The sequence below is a fragment of the Ambystoma mexicanum genome, chromosome 9 (assembly GCF_040938575.1).
Source record: "Ambystoma mexicanum isolate Mex_15411 chromosome 9, UKY_AmexF1_1, whole genome shotgun sequence".
In the NCBI taxonomy this organism is placed as follows: Eukaryota; Metazoa; Chordata; class Amphibia; order Caudata; family Ambystomatidae; genus Ambystoma; species Ambystoma mexicanum.
In genome coordinates this window covers 107,372,376-107,385,471 of record NC_090931.1, presented here as the reverse complement: position 1 = coordinate 107,385,471, position 13,096 = coordinate 107,372,376, and the positions used below count along the sequence as shown (strand labels likewise).

The following is a 13,096-nucleotide window of genomic DNA, read 5'->3' as shown; positions in this document are numbered from 1 at the left end:
TCCCCAGAACCACAGCCGAGTGAAAAATAGTCCCTGTAATAAAATAGTCCCATCCAGGCCTCACGTTGACTTGGACTCATTTGCAGCATGGTCTGTATAAGGTAAGTAAAGTCTATGAGCCTGGCGCCTATGGCGCCAGGACTGATTTCTATGATGAGCCTGGCGCCATAGGCGCCAGGACTGAATCCAAACAGCCCCCAGCCGAGGCTGTTGGGGTTTTAATGAGTATCTGGGTGCCTGCTCCCGGGGCTGATGGACTCGATCTGGATGCCCGGGGGTAGGCATCATGACACACTATCAGTTTTGATTTCTGCCATTCGGGCTGACCTCCGCCCCAAAGGTTTTCACCAAGCTGATGGCAGTAGTGGCAGCAAGTCTCAGGAGAGGGCGGGGGATTCAGGTCTACCCCTGCCTGGACGTCTGGTTGATCAGGGCTTGTTCACCGGAGCAAGCCCAGGAACATCTCAGTATCACCTGCCACTTCCTACACAGACTGGGCTTCTCCCTCAATTACAAGAAGTCCCATATGATACCATTCCAAAGAATCCATCGCAGCGGTCCTGGATACTTCCTCTGTGAAAGCCTCACCTCCCGAGGTGAGAGCTAAACATATTTAGCAGATGGTAGCAAAATTCCAAAAATTCCCAACATCTTCCGGCCTTCGATTTTCTGAGATTGCTCTGTCTCATGTTATCCTGCATTTTCCTGGTGCTAGAGGCCCGGTTGAGAATGAGATCTCTTCAGTGGGCTCTCAGAAATCAGTGTTTCCAATTTTCAGGGAATATGTCGGATCAACTGCAAGTTCCGAGCAGAGTTGCTCAAGACCTGATTTGGTGGGCTTGCAAGGACAATATTCTCAAGGGACAGTCTTTTTGGAAACCATGGCCGGAGATGATGGTAGTGAGGGACGCCTCACTCACTGGGTGGGGAGCCCACACCAACGAACTGACAATCAGCAGTCGTTGGTCTCCATCGAAGTCCAAACTACACATCAACCTTTTGGAGCTGAGGGCAATCAGACTAGCCCTGAATGTACTACCTCAACATGAGAGGAGGTGCATGGTCACTACCACTGTGTAGAGAGGCAATGCAGCTCTGATTCTGGGCAATACAAGAAGGAATCTCTCTGTCGGCAGTTCACCTAGCCGGAGAGCAGAACACAGCGGCGGACGCTCTGAGCAGGCAGAGCAGAGTCTCCCACGAATGGGAAGTAGCTCAGGAAGTCCTTCAAGAGATTTTCACCCTGTGGGGAACCCCTCAAGTGGATCTGTTCGCATCCAGTGTCAACCCAAAGTGCGACCAGTACTGATCAAGGGAATTTCCAGCAAGAGGAGCTCTAGGGGACGCGTTCGTAGTGGACTGGGAATTTCCACTCCTGTACATGTTTCCTCCAGACCCTGTGATTCCTCACGTAATCAGGAGGTTGAGAAAGTTCAGGAAATCCATGATCCTAATTAACCCGGATTGGCCCAGGAGGACGCGGTACCCGGACCTTCTGGACATGACCATCTGCGCTCCAATACGTCTTCCACAAAGAGAGAATCTTCTCTCGCAAGAAGGTCGGGTTCTCCATCCGGAGGTCAAGACACTCAGCCTTCACGCATGGTTTCTGAGCGGCTGAGATATAAGGATTGGGACCTCCCGGATGACGTAATGGAGATTTTGCTTTTGTCCCGAAGGCCAGCAACTAATCCTTGTACCGGTGTCATTGGAATAAATTCAGTAACTGGTGCTGGGACAAGAATGTGGACCCTTTTCAATGTGGCACTTCTATGGTGCTTTCTTTTCTGTTACATCTGGCTAATCTGAGGCTCCAGATTGGAACCATAAAAGGATACCTAGCAGCGCTTTCCATTTTTGAGCGCTCCTCTGAAGAGGTCTCCTATTTCAAAATTCCTTTAATTGTTAAATTTTTGAAGGGCCTCCCTAATGTGTACCCTCCAGCCCCATTTCATTACCCTGCTTGGGATTTAATCCTTGTGTTAAAGTTTCTAACTTATATAACTTTTGAGCCTTTACATTCCTGCCTGTTAAGGCTCTTAAATCTGAAAATTGCACTTCTTGTGGCATTAACATCATCCCACAGGGTGAGTGAGTTGCAGGCTCTTTCATGCAAGCCCCCGTATACTACGTTTCATAAGGATAAGGTAAAGTAGTACTTGGTGTTAAACCATAATTTCGAGGGGATTGGGTCCTCTGACGTATTCCATATCTATGACAGGTAATGTCCACAGCTGTGCTGCTTCGGAAAATCTTTGGCGTCTGCGTCGATGACGTTGATGCGCCGTCCCCGAGGACCGCCTCCGACCGCCATCACCCGATGTGATAAGTAGGACGCACAACGCCCATAGCCTCCGTTTTTTTCCGCTAACGTGGTCGCTTCGTGAATCTCAGTACGCCTCGACTCGTTGGAGTTTGCTGTTTTCAATTCTCGGTTCGTTGAACCTGTTCGGTTTGTTGTGAAGACCTGTTCGTGGCGATGTCTTCTACGTCTTCAACCCCGCGTCCGGGCTTCAAGAAATGCGGGGACTGTGGGTCCAAGATATCGGTCACGGACTCGCACAACGCCTGCCTCTGGTGCCTCGGGGAGGCCCACGATACGGACGGCTGTGTCGACTGCCAGTCGCTCACGGCAAAGCCCTTGCGGGAACGCAAGAAGAAGCTGTCGGTAGGCCGGGTGTCTAAGCCCCGGAAGTCGAGGTCTGCGGGGCTTTCGACGGATGACTCGAGGGGTGACTCTCCTTGTCATCGTCGGAAGTCCAGTGGGTCTCCTTCCAGGAGTCGGTCTCGCCAATCCTCTGCCTCTTCGAGGCATTTCCTGAAGCGCCGGCATAGGTCGCCTTCCCCATCCTCTTCCGAGGACTCCGCCCGTCGGCGGGTCGCTTATCCCTCCATGCAAGCAACACCAGAGGAATGGGCTTCCTTCGGGAAGCAGATGCTAGCGATTCTTGAATCGCAGGGCACTGGTCCGTCCGCGCCTACGAGTGGGGTCGGTCGGCACCGGTCGAGAGACACCGCTCGTACGCCTTCGGGCTCGGATGGTCGGCACGGCTCGCGGGAGAGGCCCCGCTCGGACAAGGGTAGCTGTTCTCGCCATGCCCGTTCCAGGTACTGGTCCTCGACACGCTCGAGACTGCGTGATCCTGTGCCGTCTTCAAAGAAGATGTCGACGCCTGTGGCGCCGAGGTCGATGATTTCTTTCGAGGCTCCGCCTCCGAGGGGGTCGTTGATGCCGTCGGCGCCTAGGTCGTCGAGAGACACGCTCGGAGCTCCGGCTTCGAGGTCTGTGTCGACGCCGCCGATGCTGGCGGCGCTGCAGCTGACGTCAACGCTGATTCGCTCGACGTCGACGTCGACGCCGGCGCCGATTCGTTCGGCGCCCTCGACACCTTTCGAGGCGGTGGTGTCGGAGGGCCCCTGTGGCACGGGGCTTGCCCCCTAGAAAAGCTCTGGCTAAGGTCAGGCACTGCTTTGGTCCCCAGAGGTTTTCCTCTCTCCGCCTGGAGTACATTTCAGAGGGTGATGAAGGCTCTGATGGCGGCTTGGTTCCAGTTACGGTTCCCGATGAACTTATCTCGGGCCATAGCCAGTTTGATGACTTGCGGCAGTCGCTGCATTATGCCAGTGGACTGGACACCTCTCCGGAGGTGGAGTTTTGTAGGCTGGAGCCTGGCACTCATGCCGATTCTTCATATCGGCGCCTTATGTCTCGGGCTACCGAGTACTAGGGTTGGTCAGCTCCCCCAGGGGAGTTCGTTCAGGATGATCTCACGGACATCATTGATCTCGGTCCACCCACTGACCCGGTTTTGCCTTTTCATATGGCTCTGCAGAGAAGGGTGGCGGCGGCTTGGACTGCTCCGGAGAGTCTCCCGGCAGTGGGCAAGTCTTTGTCGCGAAAATACCGTCCAGCCAGTAGCGACCCCTGCTACTTGTCTAGGCACCCCACTCCGGAGAGTTTGGTGGTGCAGGCGGCTACGGCCCCGGCAAAGCAGGCGTCATATCCTACCATCCCTCCCGATAGGGACGACAAACGTTTTGACGGCTGGGCGAAGAAAGTGTTTTCTTCGGGGGGTATGGCGCTTCAGGCGGCCAACTCCATATGTGCCTTGTCTCGTTTCACACACACTCTGTGGAACTGTGTTGCATTAGCGGCTGAACATATTCCCGAAGGGGACGAACAGGATGGTTTCCTTGCTATGGTTCAGGATGGCAAGGATGCCATGTGTGAGGCCGTTCAGTCGGGTTTGGACTTGGCGGATTTTGTCAGCCGGTCCATGGCGGCGAGCACCGTAATGCGCAGGTTTGCGTGGTTGCGGAAGTCTGGTTTCCCTCCTGATGTGCAGTCCCGGCTCCTCAACATGCCCTTTGACGGTGAACACCTTTTTGTGAGCAAGGGTGACGAGATCCTTGAGAGGTTGCAGACCTCCAAAGCTACAGCGAAGTCGTTGGGCGCTGCAGTTCGCCAACCTCCGCCTTTTCGTCCTAGGGGACAGCAATGGAGGGGAGGTTCCTTTCGCTATTACTCGTCCTTCAGTAAAGCGAGGGGAGCTAGCAGTCAAAGAGGCCATCGTAAGAGTGCCAGAGGTGGAAATAAAGGTACTCGAGGTGCCAAGGCCGCTCGGGCAGTTGCCTCTTTGCCCTCGGGCAACGCCGCAGCCGCTACCACTCAGTTATGATGCCAGGTCCCATGGTTCGCCGGTTGGGGGAAGGCTGGCGCAGCATCTTGTAGAGTGGCAAGCCATTACTTCGGATGTGTGGGTTCTGGAGATCATAACCCACGGCTACTGTCTTCCTTTTCGGCAGAGGCCTCACGACAATCCACCAGGGAGCCTCTCTTTGAAGAGTCCGGATCCGCTCCTTGCGCAGGAAATTCAAGCCCTGCTGGAGAAAGGCGCCATAGAACTGGTGCCTGTAGCAGAGAGGAACAAGGGATGGTATTCCCCTTATTTTTTGATTTCGAAGAAAGACGGGGGATTGAGACCCATCATGGACATGCGCGGTCTGAACAAACTCCTCAGGAAGGACAAGTTCAAGATGGTAACTCTTTCTCAAGTCCTCCAGGCCCTTCAACTTCAGGACTCGTTGGTGTCTCTCGACCTCAAGGATGCTTACTTCCATGTGCCGATCCATCCCAAGCACAAGAAGTACCTGAGGTTCGCGGTTGGCGACTCGCACTTTCAGTTTCGGGTCCTGCCGTTCGGATTGACCTCCGCCCCGAGGGTTTTCACCAAGCTCATGGTGGTGGTGGCAGCGCATCTCAGGAAAGGGGGGATTCACGTCTACCCCTACCTGGACGATTGGTTGATCAGGGGGAGCTCTCCCGAGCAAGTCCTGGATCATCTGTCCGTCACCTGCCACTCCCTTCACAGGCTGGGCTTCTCCCTCAATTTAAAGAAGTCCCATTTGACACCAACGCAGCGGCTCCAGTACATCGGAGCAGTGCTCGACACGTCCCTGGGGCAGTGTTTTCCTCCTCAGGTGAGGGCTCTTCACATTCAGCAGATGGTGCACAAGTTTCATTTTGCCCAGGATCTCCCAGCGTCCGAGTTCTTGAGACTGCTCGGCCTCATGGCATCCTGCATTCTTCTGGTGCCAGAGGCTCGTCTGCGGATGAGATCTTTGCAGTGGGCGCTCAAGCTCCAGTGGTCTCAGTCCTCCGGCAGGCTGTCGGACCCTGTTCAGGTGCCGCCCTCGGTAGCCCGGGACCTTCTGTGGTGGGCCGTCGAGGGCAATCTGATGAAGGGGGCCTCATTTTGGCTGCCCTGGCCGGAGGTGACGATCGAGACGGACGCATCCCTCACGGGATGGGGAGCTCATGCCAACGAGTTGACAGTCAGCGGTCGTTGGTCTCCGTCGGAGTCCACACTCCATATCAATCTGTTGGAGCTGAGGGCTGTCAGGCTAGCCCTGAAGGCTTTTCTGCCGACTGTGCACGGAAAGAGTGTCCTGATTCTAACGGACAACACGGTGGCCATGCACTACCTCAACAAAAAGGGGGGGCAGGGTCACTTCCGTTGTGCAGGGAGGCGATGCAGCTCGAATTCTGGGCCATCCAACAGGAAGTTTCGATCTCGGCTGTTCATCTGGCCGGAGACGACAACGAGACGGACGCTCTGAGCAGGCAGAGCTCGATCTCTCACGAGTGGGAGCTGGCTCAGGAGATTCTCCTGGAGATCTTCGCCCTTTGGGAGACCCCTCAAGTGGATCTCTTCGCCTCCAGTGTCAACAGGAAGCGCGAAAGGTTTTGCTCGTGGGAATTTCCTCCTAAAGGAGCCTTAGGAGACGTGTTCGTGGTGGAGTGGTCGTTCCCACTGCTGCACGCGTTTCCTCCAGTCCCCGTCATCCCTCAAGTGCTGTGGAGGTTACGGAGGTTTGGTTCCCGGATGATCCTCATTGCTCCGGCGTGGGCCCGGAGGACGTGGTACCCGGACCTTCTAGACTTGTCCATCTGCCCTCCACGTTGTCTTCCCTACCGAGACGATCTGCTCTCACAGGAAGGGGGTCAGGTTCTCCATCCAGAGGTCAGATCCCTCAATCTTCACGCTTGGCTTCTGAAAGGTAAAGGTATAAGGATTGGGACCTCCCTGAAGACGTGATGGAGGTGTTGCTCTCGGCCAGGCAGCCGGCAACTAAGTCTCTGTACCGTTGCCGTTGGAGAAAGTTCTGCGACTGGTGCAGAGTTCAGAATGTGGATCCTTTTGAATGTGACATTCCCATGGTTCTGTCTTTTTTGCTTTCTTTGGCCCACAGGGGCTTGCAAGTGGGGACCATTAAAGGTTACCTTGCGGCGCTGTCCATATTTAAGCGCTCGTCTGAAGAGTGTTCCTATTTTAAAATTCCTTTAATTTCGCAGTTTTTGAAAGGGCTCACTAATGTGTTCCCTCCGTCACCTTTTCTGGTGCCAGGTTGGGATTTGAACCTTGTTCTTAAGTTTCTTATGGGTGCTCCGTTTGAGCCTTTACATTCTTGCCCTTTGAGGCTGTTAACTCTGAAAACTGTGTTTTTGGTTGCGGTTACTTCCGCTCGCAGAGTGAGTGAGTTACAGGCACTTTCAGTTAAGCCACCCTTCACTGTGTTTCATAAGGACAGGGTTGTCCTTAGAGTTCGTCCTTCTTTTCTTCCGAAGGTGGTTTCGGAATTTCATTTGAGCCAGAAGGTTGTTCTTCCGGCGTTCTATCCTCCTCCACATCCTTGTAAGGAAGAGGAGAGACTCCATAGGCTTGATCCTAGGAGAGCGTTGGGCTTTTATATTTCGCGCATGTCCTGGGTCAGAGTGGACGATCAACTTTTCATTGGTCACGCTGGAAAGCGTTTGGGACAAGCTGTGACGAAACAGACGTTGTCTCGTTGGATTATTTTAGCTATCTCCGAGTGTTACCGCTTGGCGGGTAAGGATCCTCCGACTGGCTTGCGGGCCCATTCTACCAGGGGAGTGGCTGCGTCTACTGCTCTGCAGAGGGGAGTTCATATTCGTCACATCTGTGATGCAGCCACCTTGGCTTCAGTACATACTTTTTTACGTCGCTACTCCCTCGATTCCATCGTAGGGCAAGATCTGGCCTTTGGCAAGGCAGTTCTCTATTCCGCAATTTGATTGGGTATGCTAAATTTGTATTCTAAATTCTTTCCCACCTCCTTGCTTGGTACTGCTTTGGGAGTCTGTCATAGATATGGAATACGTCGGAGGACCTAATCCCCTCGAAGAACAAGTTACTTTCTTACCTGGTAACGTTCTTTCGATGGGATGGTCCGACGACGTATTCCATATCGCTCCCTCCCTGCCTTCCCCGATGCAGAATTTCTTTTGCGATTACAGCTTGCGTTCCGCAAGGCCTTGTGTGTCTGACTGGCAGAAAACTGGTGGCACACGTTCTGGGAAAAAACTATAACTGAGGCTATGGGCGTCGTGCGTCCTACTTATCACTTCAGGTGACGTCGGCCGTCGGAGGAGGTCCTCGGGGACGGCGCATCGACGTCATTGACGCAGGACACAGACGCCAAAGATTTTCTGAAGCAGCACAGCTGTGGACATTACCTGTCATAGATATGGAATACGTTGTCAGACCATCCCATCGAAAGAACGTTACCAGGTAAGAACGTAACTTGTTCTTCTGCTGAAAGTAGTCTCTGGTTCCATCTGTCACAGAAGATAACACTCCCAACTTTCTACCCTCCTCCTCATTTGGGCTAAGAGGAAGAGAGGCTGCATAGGCTGGACCCAAAAAGGGCTCTGAGTTTTTATATTGCAAGAATGGCAACATTTCGCCATGATAATCAACTGTTTGTGGGATATACCGGTCCTAAATTGGGCCTGGCAGTAACTAAACAAACCATATCCCGGTGGATCACACTGGCTATTGGAGAGTGCTACAGACTGGCTGGAAAGGGCTTATAGTTCATTCCACGAGGGGCATGGCAACTTCCGCGGCTCTTTAAAGGGGTGTCCCTGTAGTTGACATCTGCGCACAGCGGCTACTTGGGCATCAATTTATAATTTTGTTAAGAATTGCTGCTTAGACTCCTCTTCTACTCAAGAAGGTCTTTTTGCTAAAGCAGTCCTTCATTCTATTCACGATAAATCTAAATAGTCCACCCTCCTCCAAATTGTCACTGCTTGGAGAGTCTATCAAAGATAAGGAATAAGTGGGAGGACACAATCCATTCGAAGAACAAGTTACTTACGAACTGGTAACATTCTTTCGACTGGATGTTCCTCCTACATATTTGTCATTGCCCCTCCCAATTTACCCCACCGTACAATTTACGTGAATTACACTCTGCGTTCCCTGAGAGCTTGCGGTCTGGGTTACGCCTGGTTAATTCCTCGATTGATGAAAGGAAAAAACAAAACTGAAACCAACATGCACTGCACAAGCTATTTATACTACCATTGATGCTCCACAACGGCCCTCGAGGGACATCGATGCCATGACATTGTGCACAGTGCCCTCTGCCGAGAATGTTTTTTCCCCGAATCTGCAAAATTGGGGAGATACAAATATCAAAGATGAGGAATATTTGGGAGGAACATCCAGTCGAAAGAAGGTTACCAGTTGGTAAGCAACTTGTTCTTTTCTCCCACAGATTGGACACTTGTTTCCTTGTCCGTTAAGGTACTTCGCCCATTTCCAGTTCACCACAGTGTGGTGATGGAGATTGTTTTACTGGTGTGATTTGGTCAGTGATATTTTTATTTTATTTTTTCATTTAGTTTTGCTTTGTACTTCTTTAATTGCAGCGGATTTGACTAGAGATTGTTCTCCTACTACAGGTACTTTCACGTTTTAAATGCACATATTATGCATAATCATGGTGTGCGATAGTAGAAAGGCAGAGTTCACTGGGAGTATCCCATTAGTCTTTATTCAGTTAGGGGCACAAGCAGTGCTTAGGATTGTTTTTTTGGTGATGGATTTCTAATACCCAGAAAACATTTACCTTACCCTTTAAGTGCCATTAATGATACTTTATCGAATAGAAGGGTATTTGTTTGGAACAATTCAAGAAAATTGTGGTGTTTATATGTATTTTATTTTGAAAAAATGAGAGCACTTCCTTAATAACTTCTTCTGTCATAAGGTTGTGTGCAGTTTTATTTGTGGACTTTCTGATCCTGAATTAAGAATACTAATTTGTCCTTCTAAATAATGTTATAGATTGCCTCTGAAGAAGGGAGTTTACTCCTGAAACTCGCTGTCTTTATTTTTTGAAAAATAAAAAATTAAAAGAAGTTAATCTGCATGGAAAAATGTCAACTACGAGTGATTAATAAATACATTTTACATTGGAAAAGAATGATAAATAATTGTTGAAATATATATAAATGTATAGTAGAATTTCTTGTTTATACTGGACAAAATGTGTAAGGGACGGAAGTCTAAGCTGAGCTGGAGACCTACTACATTAGGATAGTGTACCGGGCCTAGTCAAGGGACATTACAAGGCTGCAAGACGTGTCGGGACCCTAACATTAAGAAACCAAGAGAATTCTGCACACGCGAGAATGCCTGGCATGCTAGTGCACTGGGCCTAAGAGCAATAGGCTACAAACCTGAGAAAGGGGTCTGGGACCCATATGTGAAGAGCCAAAGTAAAGGGTTTTGGGAACCAAAGCAGTCGCGTAAACCAGGGCTGCCAGCTGAACACATTATTAAGTGGAGGGGTCTGGGACCTATATTTGAGAAGCAACAGAAAAAGGGTCTGGGACCCAAATGTGAAAAGCCAAAGTAGAAGGGTCTGGGGCCCAAGACAGTCCCTAGCAGCAGAGAACACCGGGGCTGCCAGCGAACTGCGTGACAGTCTTCCAAGACACAGTACCTGGGTGAAGGGGTGGACCAGGTTGACAGTGCCAGGATTAGAAATGAATGGGAGAAAATATTACCTGTGACCAAGTTTGAGGAAGAATGAATGACCTATCACTTGGCAGAAGAGTGTACCAGTCAGGCAGGGGGTGATAAGAAGCTGGTCAACTGTATATTGCGAATACTGTGACGAGGGGAAGCAAGTCACTCTGCCTGGTGCTGTTTGAAAGAAACCAAGAGAGGAGAGGTGTCCTCTTGGAGCTATGTTTATGAACATTGTAACCCGGGGAAAGGTGTCATTCGCCCCTGATGTCTGTGAGAACCTGGAGAAGCCAAGGGAGACAAGGTGTCCTCTTGGTACTGTGAACTTTGGGGATAGCCAAGAGGGGAGAACCCTCTTTGCATTGCAAATATTTGTGACCAAGGGAAGGGAGTCATTCCCCCTGGCTTTGCTTTTTGTTGGAACTTTGAACGTTTACTTTGATTGAACCTGGAGCATTAAGTTGCCCTTTTTGAGGAGAACTGAAAGGAGAAGGGAGCCAATCTCAAAGGCAATGTTCCCGCTTACAATTGGACATTGTCCAGAGGAAGGGAGTCATTCCTCTGGACCAGGAATTCCCTTTATCCCTTTGTTATTAGTTACAAGTATGAGGGTTGGAAATAGGTGTTTTGACACAAGACGGTGGACTATTTTGATTTCAACTGGACAACCTGAGGGTCCTTAGTCTTTTTGTTAAGGTAGGGCAATCCCTCTTTGTCATAGGCACAAGTAAGGTTTTTACTTATTTCCTTTTTAATATAAGGATTTAGCAACCAAAATGCCACCACTGTGTCATACTCGTGCTTCTGCACCCTTACAGTACATTATTTCTAGGCCACAAAGGTGCCAAACTCGGCTTGCATTTTCCAGATGTTTTATGGCAATGATGGTGTGAAACAATTTTGTGTGTTAAACAAAATCCTATTCTTTAAACCACGTATTCACTGGGAGATTCAATTTGTTCTAGTTGCCATCCTAGAAGTGGGGAATCATAAGAAGTCATGGGCCTTTGTTTTCAGTGAGCCTGGTTTTTGGCTTAATGAGATTTTGCGTAAAAGTGTTTCCTTTTTCTTAAACAGGTGCAAAATCCACTTGAGATCAAACTTTTGCAAGACTGCATTGCCTTCATTCCTAGATGTGCTGGTAAGTGAGACCTCACTGTGGTGTTCTACTCATGGTGCCGTAGGAATTGCTTACCAGTCCATGCCCGTAGTGGTTTGTGTTGTGTTTTGCTGAGAGGCGAGAAAGGCAGTGTACTTCCCCACACAGGATACTGTTCTGGAGCAGTCAGCTGGAAGAAAATAAATGTACTCATTTATTTGTTACACCTCAGTGAAGGACGGGTAAAATAAAGAGGCTTGCAATAAACATGAACAGGCCATGATTTACCCAGTTTAATTTACCGTAGGAAGTTATTTGATCTTGGTTTGCTTTTTTCCAAATGAGGCATTGAATTACATGGGCTCACTAGTCATACAAGCAAATGGAATAAACTGGATATTGTTAATTTTTGCGTGTTACTACAGTCCAGCATTTTGCTATTTTGAGCACTTCTTCACTGATGACTATCAAAACATGAATGTTTCTTTAAAGAACCCCTGTCATACATTCCCTATTTAATCATATGCATACTGGAACAACTTCTTTAGGTTTCCTGATTTCTTTCTGTTCTTTAGAGTTTTAAAGCACAGGGTTTATGTCTAAAACCTGGGTCTTTTCATTGCATGACATGCGTTTTAAAAATAAAAAAATCACCTCTTCCTAAGGCGGCTAGAGAATCTGAAACCTTTTTAGGCTATCAATTTTATTCTGGATTGCAAATATGCTCTATTAAAAAGTAACTCTAATTTTTTTGGGTTTTGAGGCTTAATATCGCCAAAACAATTGCTGCAAGAAGGAAAGGGGTTCCAAGAAGTAGTCTTTGTGGTTGCCATGATAACTGGAAATGCTGTGGCATACAATCGCCAACACCAAGTGTTCATTCTTGTTGTACTACGTGGATGTAATCCAATAGTGGCTTGTTTAACATTTTCTACAAATCAAGAGTACTGTCGCATGTCATGTGTCTGTGTGACTTTCAACGCTGGAGTGGAGTGATCTGCTTTCCTCAGCCAGGTCATCAGCAGCGACACGCTCTACTGCATTCTCTTGGGAAGGAGCCCTCTCGTTCCCACAGAGGATTTGCCCTGTCTCTCCAGTGCGTGTGACAACATTGCCCTCCTCTGGCAGGGATACCATGATGTTTCTTTTCAGTCCATGAAACCCCCTCGACCCCACCCTTTCTCTGTGGCTACACTCTCGTTCCCACTGAGGATTTCCCCCTTCCCTCCACCCCGAGGGACACTGTTGCCCTTCTTTGCCAGGGATACCGTGGTGTTAATTTTCAGTCCACGAAACTCACCCCCCCACCCTGCCTCCGTGGCCTTGGATACCTATGAATGAAGCACCCGCTGCATTCATGCAGCAACGTGACACAGACAGGTAAGCGGACAAGCCTCTGCCGCACCGAGTGACCTCGAGCAGGTGGGTTGTCTCTCGCCAGCTTGTCCAGTGTCGCCTGCAAGTTCAACAAAGTTCACTTGCAGTCTGCTCTGGGGCAGATTTAGCAGTCGCCAGGCGGACACACGGCAAGCGCCCCCCCTCCCCTCCCCTCCCCTCTCCTCCTTCCCTTCCCAACTGTTTTCACAGTCAGACTGCGGCAGCCCGCGCTCATGGGGCCCTGCTTGTTGGGCCCTGCCTCTCTGTGTGAACA

The 13,096-nt window shown here is 50.0% G+C and overlaps 1 protein-coding gene across 10 annotated transcripts in view; it reads left to right on the top strand.

The window, feature by feature from the left end:
• LOC138487712 (adiponectin receptor protein 2-like) overlaps positions 1 to 13,096 on the top strand; it is a 1,243,553-nt gene that overhangs the window by 1,110,348 nt on the left and 120,109 nt on the right. For all 10 annotated transcript variants that reach the window (XM_069614254.1, XM_069614248.1, XM_069614245.1 and 7 more), the window contains one exon: positions 11,424 to 11,487. In XM_069614254.1, the coding sequence (XP_069470355.1) occupies positions 11,424 to 11,487 (64 nt within the window). The remainder of the gene's footprint in view (positions 1 to 11,423; positions 11,488 to 13,096) is intronic.